Consider the following 23,922-nt stretch of genomic DNA (forward strand, 5'->3'; position numbering starts at 1 on the left):
CCTGTTTGGGGTCCCCAGTTTGCAAAGGCTGCCGTAATCACAGGTGTCCATAGTGACATCCTTTCATGGACTACTAAAAACGCATGACAGTACTAGGCCTTTTCCCTTGCCACTCCTCTCTGTAAAGCCTTGCCCGTAGATATGAGTTGAAGAGCTAGACTGTCTGCAGGTAACTTGTCCAGGGCTGTCTTTCAGGGCTGGACTGGTGTGAGGACAACGGAGGATGTGAGCAGATTTGCACGAGCCGGGTGGATGGGCCCCTGTGCAGCTGCGTGACCGGCGCCCTGCAGGAGGATGGCAAGAGCTGCCGAGGTGAGCACACAGCCCTGGGCAGGCAGCCGGGGGCACAGGACGTTCTTGACTTCAAGAGGAGACGTTCCAATGCAAGGCCCAGTGGGTCAGCAGCTGACCTGTGAGACTTCCAGGAAGTAAGAAGGAAAGACGAAGCAAACACCCAAAGAATTTATTGTTGTTGTTGCATCACTAAGTCATGTCTGATGCACCTCCATGGACTGTAGCCTTCCAGGCGCCTCTCTCCATGGGATTTCCCAGGCCAGAATACTAAATGGGTTGCCATTTCCTTCTCCAGGGGATTTTTTTTGACCCAGGGATTGAACCCACGTCTCCTGCATTGGCAGGTACATTCTTTACCGCTGAGCCTCCATGGAAGCCCACTCAAGGAATATGAGGATCTTTTTGTTTTTAAACCTGATCTTTTATCTAAAAGATGGAATTTTTTTTTTTTTAAAAGAAAGTTATCCAGCCATTTAATAGGGCTTCCCTATAATAGGTGGTGCTAGTGGCAAAAAATCTGCCTGCCAATGTGGGAGACACGGAAATCGAGGGTTCGATCCCTGGGTCAGGAAGATCCCCTGGAGGAGGAAATGGCAACCCACTTCAGTATTCTTGCCTGACAAATCCCATGAACAGAGGAGCCTGGAGGGCGATAGTCCATGGGGTCGCAAAGAGTCAGACACGACTGAGCGACTGAACACACACACACATCCAGGCATTTAAGAATCAAGCATTGACCTTAAATCTGACCCCCAAGTCTAAGACTGGGGTGCGTGATCCATCAAACACACTTTACTGCAGTAGCCTTAGCTACCAGGTTTCCCTGGTACCCTTTGAATTAGTAGGATTCATCTAGAGGTTGAGTTAATTTCACTTCCTTGCTGCCACAGTCAAGTCCATTTGGAGAAAGTGGGTTCTTGGCATTGAAGAAAGCAGGTGCCTTTATTTGAATCCACCAGGATGGCTGATCCATGTCAAGCAGGTACATTTTTTCATAGGACTTACCATGTCTCTCTTTCTGTTCACAGCCTCTAATTCTTCCATCGAACTTCAAGTTTGGATGCTGCTTCTCGTCATGACCCAGATTTCATTATGGCATTTTGTCTATAAGTCAGGCACGACCTCATAATTCACTCAAGGTTATATATAAAGTACTGTAATTTACTTACTTTGACCCCCTGTAGGCGATAAGGTGTGTGCCCTTAAGTCAGAACCTATTTGAAATTGTCCACAGTCTCAAAGTGATACCATCTCCCCCATATGGTCAGAATTCCAGAAAAGAGGGAAAAGCCACCCCCCCCCCGCCACTTTCAGAGTATGCAACCCGGCTTATAAAAGTCAGCTGTGGAAAACATGTATCTTGCCTAATATTTCCAAACAGTTGTCACTAGGAACCTTGGGTTCACAGGAAAATCCAGTAAAGGAAAAAATTCTAGTGAGAAAATTCTACCTGGAAATCTAACCAGAGAAATCTACCCCACCAGTAGATCCAGCGCTGTGTCTGGATCACAGTTTTTACAGAGGGCGGGCCTGGTGGAATGATAGTGAACATTGAGAAGCAGTGGTTGGAAGGCTTGACTCCCTCTGAGGGGGTCCCTCCGATGTTTGGAAGTGTCTGACCTCCCATGATCCTGCGTTCTCCCCACCCTGCCCTCGAGTCCGCCAGTCCTGCCAGGGCCGAGTGTCCACTTCGTATATTGTTTGCTGACCTGGGGAACCCCACCCCCCATCCTTCCCTTCAGACCCAGACTCTTCTCTTTTACAAATCAACCGAATAATTTTTAATATGTTTTATGCTTAAATAAACTCTGTGTTCAATTATTCTCATTATTCGGTGGCCAGAATCATTCATATCAATGTTAAGCTTTGCACACCAAATAACATCCTCTGATATAAACAAAGAGGCAGCTAGAGCAGCAGGGGTTGGAGCAGGTCGGCCCTGCTGGCCGGAGCTCCTATGCGTTTTGTTATGTGGCTGTTTGTTCTGACAGAGCATTAGCGGGGCGTTCAGTAAGGTGCTGAGTAGGAGAGAAGCAGGCAGTGGCCTCTTTTGTACATGATACAAAAACCCACATTTACCCTAATTAACTACAAAGTGGAGGGCCTGGTAAATACATCCCTGGGGTGCCTCTCTTTTTAAGGTTAAAAACAAAGTAAACACCACTTCCAGTTCATTTTGAAGTTGTTTTGGATTGAAGCTGAGGGTATTTCTGCCATTGCCTGGGACCTCTGGGAAACACTGAGCAGAAATCCTAGTGTCCTTGGCTCTGAGTGTGAGGATGATCCCTGTTGTCTTGCCTATAAAAGGCTGATCGCTGTCACTGGACTGAAGAAGTGGGGTGTAGACTGAGTCTGGGCCGAGCGGCTTTGTTCTCTCAGCCCCCAGGAGGGTCTGCAGGCTCTAGCTTGGCAGCCATAGCTGCTGGGCAGCCAGGAAGACAAGTGGTATTGATGGAGAAAAATAGGCGTCTGCTTCAACTTGGACATTTTAGGATCTTCTGGGAAAATGCTGAACATTGAGATGGATTAAGGAATGAACTGCCCATTCGAGGTGAGATGCAGTACTTCTTCCTCACCGTAATGGAAATTGATGTTATGCACATGTTCTTTTTTCACATGAAAATCCTCAGCTCCAGAGTTCCCCCACTTCAAGATCGGCAGCTTCAGAGCTAATGTTCAATTCTCATTTCCAGAGTCTAAGGTGTAGGTTTTCACAATCAGATTCTGAGTTGAACACAGTAACATTTATTTATTTCTACCTGATTGGGCTTTCCTAGTGGCTCAGACAGTAAAGAATCCACCTGCAATGCAGGAGACCAGGTTCAATCCCTGGGTCAGGAAGATCCCCTGGAGAAGGGAACAGATTCCCCTGGGGAATCCCATGGACAGAGAAGCCTGGAAGGCTACAGTCCATGGGTCACAAGCAACTAACACATGATTTCCTTACACAAATTTTAAAGTGAAGATATATAAGGAGGAAATATTTTCCCATGTAATAACTTCTCTTTATTGATCTGCATATCAAAGTCACTAGAAATTTCTAAATTAAAGACTATAATTGTTTTTTTTATATTTTTAATTAAATCCTTTCTGGCCACACTTTGATTCTTGGCCTCTGGTTTTCTCACAGAGGGTTAACATCCTCACTTGTCATCAGGATAAGGTAGGTATGGAGGCCTGATGGAAAACCCCAGAGTCTAAGTGGCTTAAACAACAAAGGTTTCTCTCTTGCTCACGTCAGGGGGCTCTGATCCTTAATTCCATCCTGGGAGGTGGTGGTGGATGGAGATTTCATTAGCTTTTTCTCCCTCTCATTTTTACTGAGCAACGTATTCTGTCTTCATAGGACCGCGGTACCACCTTTAGCATAAATCAGCTTTAGTCTCTGAGGTTCTGTGACCTCTTGATTCTCTTCCATTGGTCATTTTTCTGTTCCTGTGTCAGAATCGCGTTTTTACAGAGATATAATTGACATCTAACATTATGTTAGTTTCAGGTGTACACTGTAATGATTCAGTATATGTATATACCAGGAAATGATCATCACTAAGCCTAGTTAACATCCATCACCATTCATAGTTGCAATTTTTATCTTATGACGAGAACTTTTAAGATCTACTCTTCTAACTTTCCAATATAAAATACAGTTATTCACTATAGCTACCATGCTGTACATTAGTACATCCCCAGGACATAATTATTTTGTAACTGGAAGTTTATATATTTTGACCCTCTTCAACCATTTCACTCTGTCTCTGGGAGCCACCAGTCTGTTCTATGTTTTTTTGTTTTGTTATGTTTTTTAGGTTCCCCAATAAATGAGACCATACTATTGGTTGGCTAAAAAGTTCCAGTTTTCCATGAGATGTTATGGAAAATGTACTTTTCAGCTAACCCAATATATTTGTCCTTCACTGTCTGACTTATTTCATTTAGCATAATCCCTCAAGGTCTATCCATGTTATTGCAAATGGCAGGATTTCTTCCTTTATTATAGCCGAATAATATTCCATTGTGTGCGTGTGTATATTCAATAACTCAGTCGTGTCCGACTGTATGTGTATGTACCACACCTCCTTTATCCATTCTTCCACTGATGGATATTTAGTTGTTTCCACATCTTGGCTTTTGTAAATAATGCTGCAATGAACATAGGGGTGCAGATATCTTTTCAAGTTAGTCTTCTCATCTCCTTTGGATAAATGCCCAGAAGTTGAATTGCTGGATCCTGTGGTGGTTCTATTTTTAGTTTATGGAGGAATCACCATACTATTTTCCAAAGTGGCTACACCGATTTACATTCCTAACAGCCAGGGGTTCCCTTTCCCCCACATCCTTGCCAACACTTGTTATTTCTCGATATTTTATTACCTTTTGTTGCTGCCAGCTCGATAGGAGACTTTGGGGCTCACCTCCGCAAGGGGAGAGAGTGTAGGAAACCACACCTCATAAGAGACACAACATGTCTATTCCCATTTCACTGACCAAAGTAAGTTACATGGCCAGAACTAACGTTCAGAGAGAGGGCATTGTGAACTTCCTGTGGCCTGGGAGGGAGAAGAACTGGAAATCTGTGGTGATGGCTGCCAAGTAGTCTTCGAACCAATCATGCCTATCTGTATTAAAGAGAAACATTTATCTATGGAACTAAAAACGAACTGGTCCCTTAGCTGACTGTCTGCAAGAAGAGCTGGGAGATGGTCGTGACCCTTCTACAATGCTAATTTAATTCTCTGCTTGAAACAAATCATTCCATATCACAATACCTTAACTTTCCTCTCTATAAAATGAGAACTGTAAGCTTCTTTTAAAATATTCTTAGAAAATGACAGGATACAAACATAAACCGTATGATAGCATATATTTAGAGAACTCCAGAACATTGTCTTCTCCTGCCACTCAAAAAGATTTGCCTCAAGAAAGCTCAAGAAACGGGGGGTGAAAGAAAGCACATGCTTAGCAAAGGTGAAAAGGGAAGCTAATTAGGAATCTTATTAACTTGGTATTTCTCTGATATCAAAAGAAACAACATCCTGGGGTCTGGCATTTCTGACAATTGGGAATTCTATAATTAGTTTCTTAACCAGTAGTAAGTATGCGCTCTATTCAAAACCCTAATGCCAAACCTTGAGCACGAATTGTTTCACATTGTCTAATATTCTAGCTATTTTTAGAACATTTGACATTTAGTTAGAGCTTGAAGTCTAATAAAATTTCTTTCAACCAAGAAAATTAAGTAATTATTAAAAAAATGACAATCATACAGAGTTAGAGTAATAAAGAATTACTTCTTTACTAATTCTGAATTAATTTAGCATCTACACCATTCTGAACCTTCTGGCCTCTCTCCTTGAACTCGGGGATGTCTACATCTTGTATTGCACTACAATTTGGTCCTGGCTAGGAGAACACGATGGCATTTTTCAGTGCCCTGAATCACGGGCATCTGCGGCACACCTCGGTGAGAAAGAAGATCAAACAGCACCCTCTAGTGTCTGCTTTTTTTTTTTTCGCATGAAACACGAACGTACATTGAATGACACCAATCAAAATATGATTTCTCCCTCTCCTTGAAGTCTTAGACGTGGGACATTACCAGAATGTAGCTTTAGAGAACACATCAAATGCCAAGGACATTTCTGGAGAACAGTATGATATTTATTCTTATGCACCCAGGAAGCATCATTCCAGGAAAAAAAATAGCCGCTCTTGGCATCCCATGCAAATTTTGTCCTTAATATCCATTTCTCTTAACGTGTTGACAAAAATAGCTGTCGAGAAAAATTAAGTATCTCTTTAAAATGTTGAGAAATAAACAATCTGATCTGGAAAAAGCCATGAAATATTTAGTGGTCTTTCTTTCCCCACAGCAGACTGAAATACTTTCTTATGCGTCTAAAGCACGACAACCATAACTCTGGTCTGACTAATGGAAGACTCTGTTTGTGATGGTTTAATTATGTTTGCTGAAATATGACTCTCATATAAGACAACGTCTTCGTGGCAGAGGGACAGATCTCTGTGCCTATTGGTAGAAATAAAACACAAAAGACTCATCGTTTCATGTATAACTCGGCAATCAAATTCTGTTTGTTAAGAAAACAAATGGAGGAAAAATGTTCACTGTACATTTTGCTGTGTGTTTCTGTTTGCATGTGGCCTCTAGGTTAGCTACTATTTTATTCATTAGCGTAAAATATTGATGATGACACAGTTTTAAAACTCAGACATTCTCTCATTAGATGAAATAACAGTACTTTGTGCTCATGGAGCATCTTTCATAACGAATGCTTTCCCACCTGTATTTACTATTACTCAATCCTAAATCACGCAGCATTTTGACATAGAAATCAGAGGGAAAGCATTAGGTTGAAGTTATAATAGCATTAAGTACCAGCTAAAGAAAAATGCAAGCCCACTCATATATGCGTGCTTGTAGGTTTATGTAGTTATTTCCAACTTCTAATGAGACACATGAGAATGATAGCAGTTTTTTCAGCCTTTTAAGAAGAAACAAACTGTGACACACAATTCTTGATTTCTCCCCCAAACTCTGTAATTTCTTTGTGGAATAGTTCAGGGTACAAAAATCCACTGATATCACCGTATTTTTAATTGGGCAAAAATATGTGATTTTACATATAAATGTTACATGTTACAGATAACATAGGTAATTACTTTAGAACTTGACAAACATTTACATTGAATTTCTGTAGACCTCATAGATTTTTTCTGATTTTAACACTATTCACAGACATATGCTATTAATTATATGCTCATCAAAGACAAGAATGCAGGGCTCCTAATGTTTTCCTCTTACCTGACATGAAAATTCTCAGTACAACCCGCTGTCCTGGTCCTTGACTGTAGTTTACATATCTATGTGGATCGTTCAGATCAAGGAGTTACAAGTGTATATTCAATGATGTTCTTCCTGAGTCCCAGAGTTCATAACTGCAAAATGCTGCATCCTTGCAAAGGAGGGAGTCTGCTCTCTTGAAGAGTCCTGCTCAGAAAGTAATTTGGCAAAGTAATTCCATGAGGGAAAATGATGGAACATATAATTTAAAAGTGTCCAGGTGTCGTAGCAGAATAGTCAAGGCATAGAATGAGAGGCATTGTGGATGGCACAGAACAAATTTTTTTTTTCTTTTAACAAAGCCCCAGATCCTAAATACTTACTGTTAATCTCCAAAATAGAAGTGGAAATATTCTAAATTTTATTTCCAGATTAGCAAGATCTAGAGATGCTTGGCCCCTGTAGATTTTATTCACATCTCCCATGCGCTAACATTTACTAATTGTACTTTTGCCCTTTTGATCCTTTTCATAAACAATTCCTTTCATTAGTTAACTTTAAGTGGAAATCAAGAACTAAGTCAACAGAGGGAGAGAAATCTTACCTCCTTTATCTTAAAAACCCACCACCACCTTGGACCACAGTGAACAATTTAGCGAATGATTGCAATCAGTTTAAATGCACACTATTTAGGCAAATTGCCCTGAAAACACAGGCTGCCTAAATCTGAGAGAAACGCATCTTCACATATAACTCCAAATACTTTTAATTTTAAGAAAGTAGTTTATGACAGTCACAACAAATGAGGACTTTGTTGGGATTCCAGGTGTTACACTCCAGAAACACAAATTCATAAATGTCAGTTTTCCTGGTAAATCTCCATCTGTGACTCCTAGAAGCCTAGAGACCTCACAGTTACGTTGGTATGAACTCCTCATATCTTCTCTGCCTTGGAGTCTTCCATACTGTGTTGGTAGCTTGAAACTATGGGCTTCCCTGGTGGCTCAGATGGTAAAGAATCTGTCTGCAGTACAGGAAACCCAAGTTAAAGTTCAATCCCTGGGTCAGGAAGATCCCCTGGAGAAGGGAATGGCAACCCACTGCAGTACTCTTGCCTGGAGAATTCCACAGACAGAAGAGTCTGACAGGCTACAATCCATGGGATCTTGAAACTATAGAACTTAAAACGTGGATGGTGACTACAAATTTTCCATAATAAAATGTTGCAAAATGTATGGGTGTATTTCTAAGTCTTCTACCAAAAAGTGTCATTTTGATGTACTCAAATATTACAAAAACCACAAAATGTCTCATCTTTTAGTCTACTCTTAGAAGTGAGTCCCTTAAATGCCACCTCCAAAACAACTCCTACGGCAGTTTTGTTTTTATAAGCAACTTGAAAATGCAAGCATTTTCACCAATTCCTACATTAATTATTCCAATCCTATTCTGGATTTTTCCTTCTCACTGCATTCATTCAGGCTAAGTCGCTTCAGTCATGTCCAACTTTTTGTGACCCTGTGGACTGTAGCCCGCCAGGCTTCTCTGTCCATGGGATTCTCCACGCAAGAATACTGGAATGGTTTGCCAAGGCCTCCTCCAGAGGATCTTTCTGACCCAGGGATCAAACCCAAATCTCTTGTGTCTCCTGCATTGGCAGTCAGGTTCTTTACCACTAGCGCCACCTGGGAAGTGCTATGTGAATGCAAAATGAGAGTGGCATAATCCTTCAGTTTTTAAAGGTAGGACAAGGAGAGTTCACTTTAAAATGTAAGAAGGTGCAGCTGAGGATGGCAGAGAGAACACAAACGGATCAGGCTTGGCCCTTCTCCTGGGACCTCAAGAGAACCAAGTTGACTGGACCACCATCAAAGGTAACTCATGTCCCCTTCCAAAAATGTCACAAAAAGGAAAGTTCACTTTTAGTAAAACTCCTAAGCAGATTTCATTAAAAGGTAGGAGAAAATTATCTTAATTTTCTTTCTGATGTATTTAGAAATACCCTAAGAAGGATAACTGTGACTCACTCACATTTAATTCAGTGAGTAAAAATCTAATGGAAACCAGATCCAAGAAATGAAATGGAGAGACAAGATTACCATGAGGAAGAAAGTTTGAATCGAATAAAATATTCCTTGTAGAAACTAAGCAATGTAAGGAAAAGAAAAAAGTGTCTTGATACAATTACCTTTGGAACAAATGCATATTTTAAAACAACACTAAACTGATTGAAGAGCAAGTAAATAAATTTAAAGCCCAATCCATAAGACACATAAGAAATACCAATAACTTCCCCCTTGAACATTGTAAAACTATTAATATTTCCTTGGCCGATCTCTTTTGTCCAAGTCCCAGTCATTAAGATAGCTAGGTGAAGTCGCTCAGTCGTGTCCGACTCTTTGCGACCCCATGGACTGTAGCCTACCAGGCTTCTCCGTCCATGGGATCATCCAGGCAAGAGTACTGGAGTGGGTTGCCATTTCCTTCTCCAGGGGATCTTCCTGACCCAGGGATCGAACCTAGGTCTCCCGCATTGTAGGCAGACGCCTTACCATCTGTGCCACGAGGGAAGTCTCTTTAGGATAGCTAAGGTTCCATTTATTTCTATAGTTGTGTGTGTGCGTATATAAATGTAAGGCTCCAGAGTGAGTTGTAAGGAAAGACTCTCATTATGGTGAATCTTAAAATTTGTAATATTTAGCACTGAGCTTTCACTTCCCCCACCCCCCGCCCCCCGGCCCGCACCCTGAGCAGCAAATGGGATCTTCGTTTCCTGACCAGGGATTAAACCTGTGCCCTCTGTGGTGGAAGCACGGATTCTTAACTGCTGGATCCCCAGGGAAGTCCCGTGAGTTTTTAAAAAATATTTAGCCAAAGTTCTATTTAATTTCTCTGGAGTTAGATGAGGAATCTGTCATTCAAAATTCATTCAACTGCATTTGCTGTTTTCAGATTCTCAAAAAATTCCGTGGCTCCCTCTGCCAGCTTGTCTAGTTTTGTCACAATAACATCCAAAACCTGAGAGACAGAAAAGAAATTCTGAGGTTTTTTTTCTTCTGAAAGAAATATGGTCCTCTCAAACTGATTTCAAAGAAAAATGAGACCCAAGACGTTCATTAAAACATTAAATAGAGCAGTTGGCAAATACTGGAAAGCAAAGCCCTCTGACGCCTATAAAAAGGAAAAAAGGAAAGAGAAGAAAAATTCCGGTTCCTAAATATCAGTGTGTGTCTGTCTGTTCTTGTTCTAGGCAGAATCAATGAACTGACTCAAACATCTCTTTAAAAATAATTTGGGGGCTTTCCTGGTGGCTCAGTGGTAAAGAATCCGCCTGCCAATGCAGGAGTCATGGGTTTGATCCCTGATCTGGGAAGATCCCACATGCCACAGAGCAACTAAGGCTGTGGGCCACAACTACTGAGCCCCGGTCCCACAACTACTGAGATCCGTGCGTCCTAGAGCCGGCGCTTCACAACAAGAGAAGCTGCTGCAATGGGAAGCCTGCAAACCACAACTAGAGGCTAGCCCCTGCTTGCTGCAACTATAGAAAAGCCCAGAGAGCCGCAAAGACCCAGCATAGCCAAAAATAAATGAATGCATAAATAAAATTATTTTAAAGTATTTTGGAAAAAAACATATATGTTGCTCTCTTCTGGCATATTCCTCAAAGCTTTATGGGAAATGTAAGCTCATGAACCAAACACAACTTCCAAGAATGGCACTGACTTCAAAACTGTGACTGTAGCTGTCCTTTGCCATAAAGTGTAAACTCAGTGGAAATTTAGAAGCCAGTTCATGGAGACTTAGAAGCTTCCTGTGGATATCTTGGGTCCCCCTGAAGAGGCAGTTCTCTTGCCAATTTTCTCCAGCTATTATTAGTCTTTGATCACTTGGCATGTCAATCCAACTCATCCAAAAAAAAAAAAAAGGAATCTTGTTTAGTTAACCCTGAAGATTAGAGTTTTTCAGTCAACAGAAGAAGTAAGACTTTTTTTAAAGAAACGCAGTTATTATTTACTAACTGTATATCAATCCTGTGGTGAGAGTTTTTCATCTATTTCCTTTATTCCTCCTAAATGAGCCTGTGAAATCATTATTTTCCTGTTTTATAGATGCTGGTCTAGAGAGGTTAAGTAACTTGCCCAAAGTCATGTTATTTGACTTTCCAAAATATTTGACAGAGTTGAAAGAGTTATTGCAAGGGATCTTGTCTGGCATCTTAGTAAGCAAAATGCCAAATATGACAGGTATACTTTATGTTATCCAGCATCACTAAGATACAGGTCAATCAAGTACTCTATTATCCTTGGAGGGTTGTCATATGGATGATCAAATTTTAAAAGAATTGCCGATTTTTTGTTCTAAAATGAAATTTTACACTAAAATTCCCCTGAACATGAGCTGATTTTACTCCTAGCATAAGAGTTCAGAACACAGATTCTAGAGTCAGACAGATTCTGGGTTTGAGTCCTAGTTTCACCACTTACTAACCAGATGTACTTCATTTATTCATTTATATTTTCAACTATTTATAAATTGTTTTCCTTGTACCAGGGCTTCCCTGGTGGCTCAGATAGTAAAGAATCTGGCTGCAGTGGAGGAGATCTGGGCTCGATCCCTGGGTTAGGAAGATCCCCTGGAGAAGGGAATGGCAACCCACTCCAGTTTTCTTTCCTGAGAAATCGAATGAACAGAGGAGTCTGGCGGGCTACCGTCCATGGAGTCACAAACAGTTGGACACAACTGAACGACTAACACACACTCACACACTTTCCTTGTACTGGGTATTGGTCTACGGTGATAAATGAAAACTGATAAAGATGTAATTTCCAATGAAGAAAAGTCCTATGAAAAAAGCAAACAGGTTGTTATGGGAGGAAGTGAGGGTGGAAAACTCATTTAGATACAGTGGTCAGGTAGGCCCTCTTTCAGCTGAGATTTGAGGGAAAAGAAGGAAACAAGTGGGCATTAAGGAGGGCATGTCTGGGGAGGCTTTTTGAACAAAGGCCAAAGCACCAGCAAGGTCTTGAGGCTTGAGAATGCCATTTGCAGGGATAAGGAGGAGCTAGGGTGCTACATGCTAGGCCTGGGGAGGTAGACAGTGGTCTTGTCAACCAGGAGAAGGCATCTGAATTTTATGTTAAGAGTAATAGTAAGCCACTAGAAGATTTTAAAGACAGTGGTATCATCCAATTTACTTTTTAAGAAGAACTTTATTTTTTAGAGCAGTTTTTGGTTCATAGCAAAATTGAGCAGAAGCTACACAGATTTCTCAAATATCCACTGCCCACACACATGTATAACTTTCCCCACCATCAACATCTCACACCAAGTGGTACTGATACATTTGTTACAATCAGTGAACCTACATTGACACCTCACCGTACAGAGTCCATTTACATTAGGGTTCATTCTTGGTGGTATACATTTTTGGCAAAAGTGTGGTGACACATACCCCTTATATCTATAGTATCATACAGAATACTTCTATTGCCCCAAAAATCCTCTGTGCTCTGCCTGCTTATTCCTACCAATTTACATTAAAATAACTCCAAATACTACATAGAGAATGGATTTGTAAAGAGCAAGTGAGGAAGCAGGAAGAGTTAGTGACTCTTGTACAGGGCTGGGTGGTTGGCAAAAGCCCAGGGACGGAGCCGATGGGAAGAAACAGATGACTCTGCGCTATATTTTGGAGGAAGATGCTTTGGGACGAAGTCCCATCCATTGGGTTTGAAGATAGGGGAAAGATAGAAATCAAAACTGTTTCTGATTTGTACAACAGGATGGATGATGATGTCATTTACTGAGATGGAAAAAAGCGAGAAATAGTTTCAGGGAGAAAATCAACTGTTCAGTTTGGTACACGTTGAGCAAGCAATGTCTGTAAGAGATCCAAGAGGAGGTGTCAAGTAGGCAGAAGATATATGACAGGAGCTTGTCAGACTAGACTAGGGTGGTGATAAGCCATATATAGGACTCTTATACATTTAGATGGCATTTAAGCAGAGGACAGAGTTTGAGAGAGAAAGAAGGGGTCCCACTCTCAGGGGACCTGAGAATCTGCAGGATCAAAATCTGGAAGTAGGAAGAGAGGGAGATGTGACCAAAGGAAGCTGAGGAATAGCCTGAAAAAGCCAAGGAAAACTCAGGAGGAAGTGGGACTGATACCAGAGAAAGAGAAGATTTCAAGCATAACAGAGTGGCCAATTGTGTTGAGAGTAAGAAGATGTTAAGCAAGTTTTTTAATCTTTCTCGGAACCTGTGTGTGTATGTGCTCAGTTGCGTCCAACTTTTTGCAACTCCATGGGCTGTGGACTGCCAGGCTCCTCTGTCCTAGCAAGAATACCAGAGTGGGTTGCCATTTCCTACTCCAGGGGATCTTCCCAACCCAGGGATCAAACCCATGTCTCTTGCATCTCCTGCATTGGCAGGCGATTCTTTACCACTGTGCCACCTGGGAAGCCCCTTCTGACAACCTACAAATCTATAAAATAGGGATAATATTACTTATTCCCTCTGCTTGCTCAGAGAACTTAGGGAAATGATAAATCTAAGCTACTTAGTATGGGACTCTGTATATAAATAGTGTACAGTAGGTTTGTTTTTTCAATCTTCATTATCTCAGTGTTACCTATTGTCGTTGTGTTGTGTGGAAGAGAAGTTAGTCGAGGACTGTGTTTATAAGACTGCCAATTAAACTAGCTTTTAGTATTTATCTTTCCTTATTGACATTACAGATCATTAAAAAGGTATAAGAATAAATTTCTTCTTATAGTAGAACACTGCTTTTCAGCATCAGTGAGAGAGTATACCATTAATTAGTTCAAAACTTGTTTTATTTGTTTACCATTCCCTAATATCTTTTCACTGCCCTGTAAAGTATGAGTATCTTTTTTCCCCCAATTAATTTTAACTGCAACTTGCACAGGGACCAATCAGCAATGTTATTAACATCTTAAGAATACTAGCTCACTTACTGTAAAAGCATTCATATAGATATCCCTTATGGGAATATTCTCTAAAAAGCTTGCTGGTGTTTCTGAATGCTGAAGTACTGTCGAAAAAGGAAAATTATCAAGCATGCAAGCTTTGCAAAAAGGCATGAGACATTAAAAGCTATTAAAAACAGTGAAGCATTAATGAAAAGAAAATGAGCAGCTTTCATTTATTAAAAATTATGTAAACACAGTCATTTCAGATCCATTATTATTGCACTTGGATATTTTTCCTAAATGTTATCAGCAGGTAGAAATAGAAGATGAAAAATTGCTCTTAACTAGAACTTAAAAATAGAAACTTCTCATAATCTTGATCCTCACAAAGTCCTACTAAGACTTGTTAGACTGATAACAATTCCATGAGCCTATGAAAATTCAGCCAATTAAAAATTAAAGCTTGGAATACATCTTCTAAGAATACAAGAGAAATTAAAGAAGGATTGCTCCTCTATCATTCTCCAAGTCGAACATTTGGAAAGATTCCCCAATTAATAAAGATGCATCTCAAACCTTGTATGATACAATGGAGACCAGTCTATAAGCAAAAATAACCAATAATTCTCTATAAAGAACTGATTAATTTGTTAGTATTTACCCAAAATAGAATTAGTGGATAAATATCCATGAAAGAGAAAGAGAAATATCCACGTAATATTAATTGGATACTTGAGTGCTGCCCAGTGCTCAGTCGTATCTGGCTCTTTGCTACCCCCGTGGACTGTAGCCCGCCAGGCTCCTCTGTCCATGGGATTTCTCAGGCGAGAATACTGGAGTGAGTTGCCATTTCCTCCTCCAGGGGATCTTCCCTACCTAGGGATCAAACCCATGTCTCCTGCGTTGCAGGTGAATTCTTTACCCGCTGAGCCATCTGGGAATACTAATTCTGATTATTGCTCCAGGGCGTGAATAAGCTTGAGCTTATTCTAGTTGCTCACTTTTTTTCCTCTTCTCATCTGTGCTCCTACTCACGCATTCCCTCTTCTTTCCCTTCCTCTTGCTCTATTCCAACATCTCTCTAAGACAATAGAGATGTTGTCTATTTAAGATGTTGTCTTTATTTAAGACAATAACAAGAATATAGAAATAACCCCGAACTGCATTATTTAGAAGCAGGTAAGAAAAACGGGTAAGAACATAAAATAGTATAAAAACGTACATGCTTTTTTGCCTATCAAGAAATTCTGTACAGACACTAAGGAAGAGCCACTAATTTGGTTCTAAGCTGCCTGGGAAACAACACAAAGTCACTCAAGGGAGTGTCTATAGAATAAAAACAGACTGCTTAAGATAAGTGGTAAGTGAGAGAGGAAAAATAGATATAATCATTTTGTAAGTCCAACCGATGACTCACTTCTCTCTTGGAATCTATACAATTGTGGGAGGTATCTTTTGTCAGCTATGACAGCCATTTAATCCAGTATCAAAATAAATTGAACTAAGCAGCAGACTGTCAAATTGCTGTATTATAAAGAATAGCATAATTATTCCCTATACTTAGAGCAGAAAGAACTCGCTCCTAAGTGCTCTCATAAGCAGAATTAACACATAATACAGAATTACAACATAAGAAGTCACCATTTATTGAGTATGCACTCTGTACTGGGCTTTATGATCTGCCCCCTCCATACACTATAACGTCAATTACAGCTTCATCCCAGGTGTTGGCATGAATTTAAAAGGCCATTTCCTTCTGACAGAGCCCCTCCATGGCATCACGCCAAAGTTCAATTCAGTCAAAGTCGCTCTGCACAGTCTCAGGACATAGATTCCTAAAGATGTGGCTGGATTGTTGTCTACACTTAGAGCAAAGCTGTGGCAGGTGAACTAATATCAGAACAGCCTGCTAAGTCGTTTCAGTCATGTCTGACTCTTTGCGACCCAATGGACTATAGCCTGCCAGTCTCCTCTGCCCATGGGATTCTCCAGGCAAGAATACTGGAGTGGGTTGCCATGTGCTCCTCCAGGGGATCTTCCGGACCCAGGGATCTATCGAATTTGCATCTCTTACATCTCCTGCATTGGCAGATGGTTTCTTTACCACTAGCACCGCTTGAGAAGCCGAACATCCTGGAGTGCATATTAAAAATGAATGTTCCTGAGCCCTCTTCATACTAACTTAACAGAATCCTGGGGGTACGTCCAGGAGACAGCATTTTAAACATGTGCCAGGGTGACTCTAAGGCACCCTTGGTTACAGGGGTGCTGCCAAACGGTTTCTTGAGCAGTGGTCTCCAAATGTTTTCATTAATCACTAAGTAAGAAAATTTTTGAGCATGCCCAGTATAATATTTATGCTTATGCACAAGTTAGATATCCAGCTTCCCAGATTCTTTTACCAGGTGGCTCAGTAGTAAAAGAATCCGCCTGCCAATGCAGGAGATGCAGGAGACGTGGGTTTGATCCCTGGGTAGAGAAGATATCCTGGAAGAGGAAATGGTAATCCATTCCACTATTTTCGCCTGGGAAATCCCATAGACAGGGGAGCCTGGAGGGCTACAGTTCATGGGCTTGCAGAGTGGGACATGACTGAGCACGCAAGCACACGCAAGTTAGATATCAGTACTAGTTTACTAATATATTATGTAGATTATAAAGCATATACATATATTTTTAAAGATCAGGTTTTATATAATTATTATGTAGGAATATCTTAGTAGGAACAAAGTATAGAATAAGTCTTGTTATTTTTAAAAATTTTTGATACTTACCCAGAATTCTGTAATCATCAGGCACATACCAGCAAATTAATTGGGTTTTCTAGTGTTAATGTTATTTTTGCTTACAAATGTGATTTCTACTTTATTAGAAAGCTTTGAGTAATATGTTTATAAATAGTCAAAGAAAATGTCCAAATATTCACTCTGCAGAACTGTAAATGTTTAATTAAAATTTTTGTTGTGAAATAGATTATATATACAAGAGGGTGTATAAAGATAAACAGACAATCATAATAAGCTGAACACTCACTCACATGCCAACCTCATTGGTCAGAAAATAGAATATTACCAGTACATACCCTGAAACCTCCTTGCATGACTCCCCAACCAAATCTATGCACATAATCCTTCTCAAAGTAACCATTATCTTTTAAATCATTCATCTTTTTCTCCTTTTAATTGTACCACATATATTGTGTGTGTGTGTATGTGTGTGTGTGTGTTAGTCACGCAATCGTGTCTGATTCTTTGCAAACCCATGGACTATAGCTCGCCAGGCTCCTATGTCCATGGAATTCTCCAGGTGAGAATACTGGAGTGGGTAGCCATTCCCTTTTCCAGGGAATCTTCTTGACCTGAGGATCAAACCTGGGTCTCCAGCATTGCAAGCAGATTCTTTACCATTTGAATCACTAGGGAAGCCCACATGTATATGTAGCCCCAAAGAATATGTTACTTCCCTTTTCCTTTGTTCAAACTGTGTATAAAATAGATCATAGTGTATGTATTTATGCTTTTTTTCATTCAGCAACATCATTTTGAGATTCATCCATGCTAACGTGATTAAAGATGCTTGTTCCTTGGAAGAAAAGCTATGACAAACCTAGACAGCATATTAAAAAGCAGAAATACCACTTTGTCGACAAAGGTCTGTACAGTCAAAGCTATGGTTTTTCCAATAGTCATGTATGGATGTGAGAGCTGGACCATAAAGAAAGCTGAGCTCTGAAGAATTGATGCTTTCAAACTATGGTGCTAGAGAAGACTCTTGAGAGCGCTTTGGACTGCAAGGAGATCAAACTAGTCAATCCTAAAAGAAATCAACTCTGAATATTCATTGGAAGGACTGATGCTGAAGCTGAAGCTCCAATACTTTAGCCACTTAATGCAAAGAGCTGACTCATTGGAAAAGACTCTGATGCTGGGAAAAATTGAAGGCAGGAGGAGAAGAGGGCCACAGAGGATGAGATGGTTGGATGGCATCACCAACTCAATGGATATGAATCTGAGCAAACTCTGGGAGATAGTGAAGGACAGGAAAGCCTGGCATACTGCAGTCCATGGGATCACAAAGAGTTGGACATGACTTAGGGACTGAACAAAAACAGCAGCATGAGTAGCTCCAGTTCATTCATTTCTACTTCTGTATGTAGCCATTCTTGATATCCGCAGAGAATTGGTTACAGGACCCCTTTCAGATAAAAAAATCCACAGAAGCTCCAGTGCCTTATATAAAATGGTGCAGTATTTGCATATAACCTACACACTTTCTTCCCCCACTCTCCGTGTACTTTAAGTCACTTCTAGGTTACTTATGATACCTAATAAAATGTAAATGCTGTGTAAACAGTTGTCAGCCCACAGCAAACTCAAGTTTTGCCTTTTGGAACTTTCTGGAATTTTTCCCCCAAATATTTTCAATCTGTGATTGATTGAATCTGCAAATGTATTATACTAGCTAAGGATACAGAGGGCTGACTGTAGTACTCCATTATAGGAATAAGCCATAATTTATTTATGATTATATTACAGAAGGACATTTGAATTGCACCATGTTTCTTTTACTGTTATTACCAACAGTGCTACCACATACATTTTTGCTTCCCAAGGTATATATATATCCAGGAGTGAATTTGCTGGGTACTAGGGGATATTCAAATTTACAAAGTAATGCTAACAGTTTCCCAAAGTAATTGTATGTATTCATTCTCTGAACCTCATGCATGAGAGTCCATTTTTTGGCCTCCTTGCCCAAATTTGGTTTTGTAAAGCTTTTTTTATTTTTGTCAATCTGTTGAGTGTGAAACCGTATATCATATTTTTGACTTAAATTTTCTAGATGACTATTAAGGTTAAGAATCTTTACATGGATTCGTGAGTCATTTTTGTTTCTTCTGTGCCATCTGTTTATGTCTTTTGCTCATTTTTTTCTGATAAATTTTCATTCATACTGATTCACAGAATTCCTTTACATTCTGAACCCTCATCTTTATGATTACATATGTTGAAAATATCTTCTCCTCATTCATGATCTGTTTTTACTCTCTACTGTTTTTGTGAGGAATATACATTTTTAATTTAAATATAGTTGATTTATCAATCAGTGATAAGTGGCATATGCCTGTGTGTGTTTTTAAAAATCTCTTCTTACCTCAAGTTCATAAAGCTCTTTTCTTAAAAGTTTTAAAATTTCAATTTTAATTTCAATTCAAAATTTTCAACTTTTAGGTCTTTAATCTACCAGGATGATTTTTGTATGAGATTGGAGTGCACTTCTTCTTTTCGTTTGGTAACAAATAGCCCAAGCACCATTTGTAGAATTATCCTTCGGATAATTATTTCTCAGTGCCTGCTTTGTGTGTACAGATTATTTCTGAGCTCTATCTATGTTATCCATTGGCCAATCTGTTTATCCCTGACCTAAAACCACACTATCTTGATTACTTGTGGCTTTATATCTTGATACCTAAAAGGACACATCCTTCTTTTTTTTTTTTTTTTAGGTAAAACAACCTTTATTTATTTTTTTTTCTTTTTTTTAAAAATTATTATTATTATTATTATTTTGTCATACATTGATATGAATCAGCCATAGATTTACACATATTCCCCATCCCGATCCCCCCTCCCACCTCCCTCTCCACCCGATTCCTCTGGGTCTTCCCAGTGCACCAGGTCCGAGCACTTGTCTCATGCATCCCACCTGGGCTGGTGATCTGTTTCACCATAGATAGTATACATGCTGTTCTTTTGAAATATCCCACCCTCACATTCTCCCACAGAGTTCAAAAGTCTGTTCTGTATTTCTGTGCCTCTTTTTCTGTTTTGCATATAGGGTTATCGTTACCATCTTTCTAAATTCCATATATATGTGTTAGTATGCTGTAATGTTCTTTATCTTTCTGGCTTACTTCACTCTGTATAAGGGGCTCCAGTTTCATCCATCTCATTAGGACTGGTTCAAATGAATTCTTTTTAACGGCTGAGTAATATTCCATGGTGTATATGTACCACAGCTTTCTTATCCATTCATCTGCTGATGGGCATCTAGGTTGCTTTCATGTCCTGGCTATTATAAACAGTGCTGCGATGAACATTGGGGTGCACGTGTCTCTTTCAGATCTGGTTTCCTCAGTGTGTATGCCCAGAAGTGGGATTGCTGGGTCATATGGCAGTTCTATTTCCAGTTTTTTAAGAAATCTCCACACTGTTTTCCATAGCGGCTGTACTAGTTTGCAAGGACACATCCTTCTATTTTGCTTTTTTATCAAGAATGATGAGGGAGAAGATATATGTATACTTTTCGCCAATTCACGTGGATGTACAGCAGGAACCAACACACCATTGTAAGGCAATTATCCTCCAATTTAAAAAATTGATTTAATAAAATTAAATAAATAATGAAAAAAAGAATGATGGCTATTCTTAGGCATTTGCTCTTCCACGTAAATTTCAGCATAATATAACGTGCTCTTCCATATAAATTCACACAAACAAAAGTTACAAATTTCCCAACATCAAACAGCACACAAAAAAGCCTGTTGGTGTTTTGATTGGGACTGCACTGAATCCAAAAATCCATTTGCAAACGAACATCTTTATAACGTTGAGATTTCCTAATTATTGTCCATTTACATTTTTAATAATTCTGAATATTTGCAATTTTTCTTCCCAAAGTTTTATATATATTTTTAAATATTCCTAGGTATTTGGTTACTGTTAAGTAAATAGTATTTGTTTCTGAATACATTATCTAACTGATGCTAATGTGTTGAAACAGTTGCCTTTTCTATATTGAGTTTCTCCTAGTGATTTCTAGAAGGTCCCTAAATAACAGATCATTTATCTGTAGAGTCTTTGGGTGTTCCAGATATATAGCATATAATCTGAAAACAATAATTTTGTTCTTTTCATTTCCATTTTTATATCTTTTACTTTTTTCTTTTTTTTTTTTTGCCACTCCATGAGACATCACAGGAGACCCATGTTCGACCCCTGGGTTGGAGAAGGGGAAAGCTACCCACTCCAGTATTCTGGCCTAGAGAATTCTGTGGACTGTGTAGTCCATGGAGTCGCAAAGAGCTGGACACGACTGAGCGTCTTTCACTTCACTTCACTTCACTTCCATGTGACATGTGGAATCTTCCCTGACCAGGATCAAACCTGTGTCCCCTGAACTGGGAGCACAGAATCTTAACCACTGGACCACCAAGGAAGTCCACTTTTTTCTTTTCTTACTGTGTTGGTAGGATATCAGGGATTTTCTTTAATATGAATGATGGTAGCTGCTTTTGTCTTAATACTGATTACAAACAAAAATTTTCAATGTGTCTCCACTAAGTATTATCTTTTCTTTCAAACTTTTTGTGAATGTTCTTTATAAGTTTATGAAAGCTCCCTTCTATTTTTACTTTGTTAATAGTTTTCACTATGAATGGATGCTGTATTTTCTCAAATGGTTTCCCAGCATCTATGGAGCTGATCATATGATTTTTTTCTCCTTTAATTTATGAATGTGGTGAATTGCTTAATTGATTTTCTAATACTGAAAAGATAACATCTTGCATTCCTAGGATATATACAACTTGCTTGTGAAATATCAACCTTTTGTCCATTGTTGGATTGATATTAATTAGTTTATATTGGCCTATAGTTTTTTTTTCTTATGCTGACCTTATTGGAATTTTATATCAAAATTATGCTATATTCATAAAATTAGTTCCAGCATATTTCTTATTTTAAAAATTTTTTGCAATTGTTTTTGGAAGGTTAAAATTGCTTTATCTTTGGATGTTTTGTAAAATACATGTAGCCCCAGAGTTTTCTTTATGGAACAATATTTAACCACTGACTCAGTATCCTTAATAATTCCTAACTATTGCAGTTCTCTATTTCTTTGACCCAGTTTTATTTTTAATAAAATATTTTAATAAAACTTTAATATTAATTATGATAATCATTATAAATTATAAAGTAAATAATTATTAATATTTTTAATAAAACCAGATTTTTACAGTTATACTTTTTCAGGGATTTTTTTTCTAGTCTTTTAAAATTTTAAGTGTTACTGGCATTAAGTTGATTTTTTATTATCTTTCTGATATCTGTAACGTCTCCACTAATCCCCTGACTCCCTTGTTTTCATTCCTAGTACTGATCATTTGGGCCTTCTCTATTTTTTCTTCATCAGTCTTGGCAAAGTGTTGTGTTTGTTGCTCAGTTGTGTCCGACTTTTTGCCACCCCAGGGACTGTAGTCCACCAGGTTCCTCTTTCCATGGAGCATTTAAAGTTATAAATTTCTTTATAAGAATTATGTTAGTTTGATTCTAAAATTTTTATATGTATTTTTATTGTCACTTCTTTAAAATATTTTCTAATTTACTGCAACATTTAGTATTAAGTTTAGTGAAATGTTATAAACTGTGCAGAATATTGCATGACTCCAAAGTTCAATTAAAATTGTATGGATGTTTTCATATTATAGATGCTTGCTTTTAATCTAATTACTGTGTGTGCTTATGTTTACAATGTTGCTATTATATTTTATCAATGCTTTTTTTATAGGAGTCTTTTTTGTAGGCAATGTTCATCTGAAACGCATAAATTCCACTTAAAGTTGGTGTAAATGGCCTAAGTCACAATGTGAAGAAAGGTAACAAATGAAAGAGCCACGGTGATGCTGTCCACATTATTATGGTCCCAATCTTTCCTCAGAATATTCAGGTAACTGACTCAGAAATCAAGTGACAGTATCAGTGGTGTCAGCGTTGACTAACTTATTAATTATTATTAAGGTTTAATGTGTTTGTCTTGGTAACTAGAAATAGTCACATAAATATAATTTTCGTGTTTTCTACCCCCCCCCTCCCCCACCAACAACACGTCTAGAGCTATAATTCTCATCCCTGGGAGATAGGAGCAGGACCTAATCTTTCAATGGAGACATATCAGTCTTCTAGTGTGGAATAAAAAAGCGTATTTAAAATTATATTACACTTACATATTTGGAAAACAACAAAAGCATTTGTTTCTTTTATAATACAAACCACACAAAAGATTGACATCTCTGCTGGTGAAAATTTGCAAAAAAAAAATGCTGTGATCCTCAAGGGAATGCGTATTACAGTGTCTGGGAGGGCAGAGAGATTTTTTTTATCTTTATCATAGGAGGCCTTGGTATCAAAAAGATTAAAAAACATTGATCTGCTTTGAAAAATGATTAGACTATGTACCTTTTGTCTCTGCTCTGCAAAAGTGCTTTCTCCCTACGGAACTATTGACAGATACTGTCTGATAGATATCTGGAGGTCAGCAAGGGTTGGTTGCCAAGCAGAAAGAGAAAAATGACTTTTACACATATTTGAGCTGAGAATAAGTCTTATAATATATATTCTCAGTACACCTTGGCCTTGATACTTCCCTTCTCCACTACAGTTCCCAAATCTCCACTGCTCTATTCTTTTTTACATCTAAATTAAAAATTGAGAAAGGGTTTGAGGAAGCCAAGGACACAATGACACCCCAAGGGTCAGGAGGCACTGACCAAGAAATGGCTTTGATTTTTCAATATCTCATTCTCTAAAATGAATGTCATAGAAAATAATTTAAATTATTGATGTTAGCAAATGTTTATGAGGTATGAAAAAATATCCTCTTACAGAAAGAAATACCATATAAAATACATATAAGTATATTTAAGTTATGCATGCTCTCACTTTTCTAATTCAGTGCCCACCAGTGAAAAATGATGCCTGAATGATTCATTCCAGAAAACATAGTCTCATGCATTTTAATCACTCCTACCAAGTGTTTCAAAAGAAACATATCAATAAGTTGTTTACCAGCAAATATGATAACCCACACGATAGGCCAGTCATTCTAATTACACTT

At 38.8% G+C, this 23,922-nt stretch overlaps 1 protein-coding gene across 1 annotated transcript in view; it reads left to right on the plus strand.

The window, feature by feature from the left end:
• The window catches only part of TECTA (tectorin alpha), an 81,234-nt gene extending 79,178 nt beyond the window's left edge, over nt 1-2,056 (plus strand). Inside the window, 2 exon segments of the mRNA XM_061146158.1 lie at nt 196-312; nt 1,323-2,056. Of these exon segments, the coding sequence (XP_061002141.1) occupies nt 196-312; nt 1,323-1,423 (218 nt within the window). The 3' untranslated portion in view covers nt 1,424-2,056.
• The last annotated feature ends 21,866 nt before the right edge of the window (nt 2,057-23,922 follow it).

Source organism: Dama dama, chromosome 1 (assembly GCF_033118175.1).
Source record: "Dama dama isolate Ldn47 chromosome 1, ASM3311817v1, whole genome shotgun sequence".
NCBI classification, from domain to species: domain Eukaryota; kingdom Metazoa; phylum Chordata; class Mammalia; order Artiodactyla; family Cervidae; genus Dama; species Dama dama.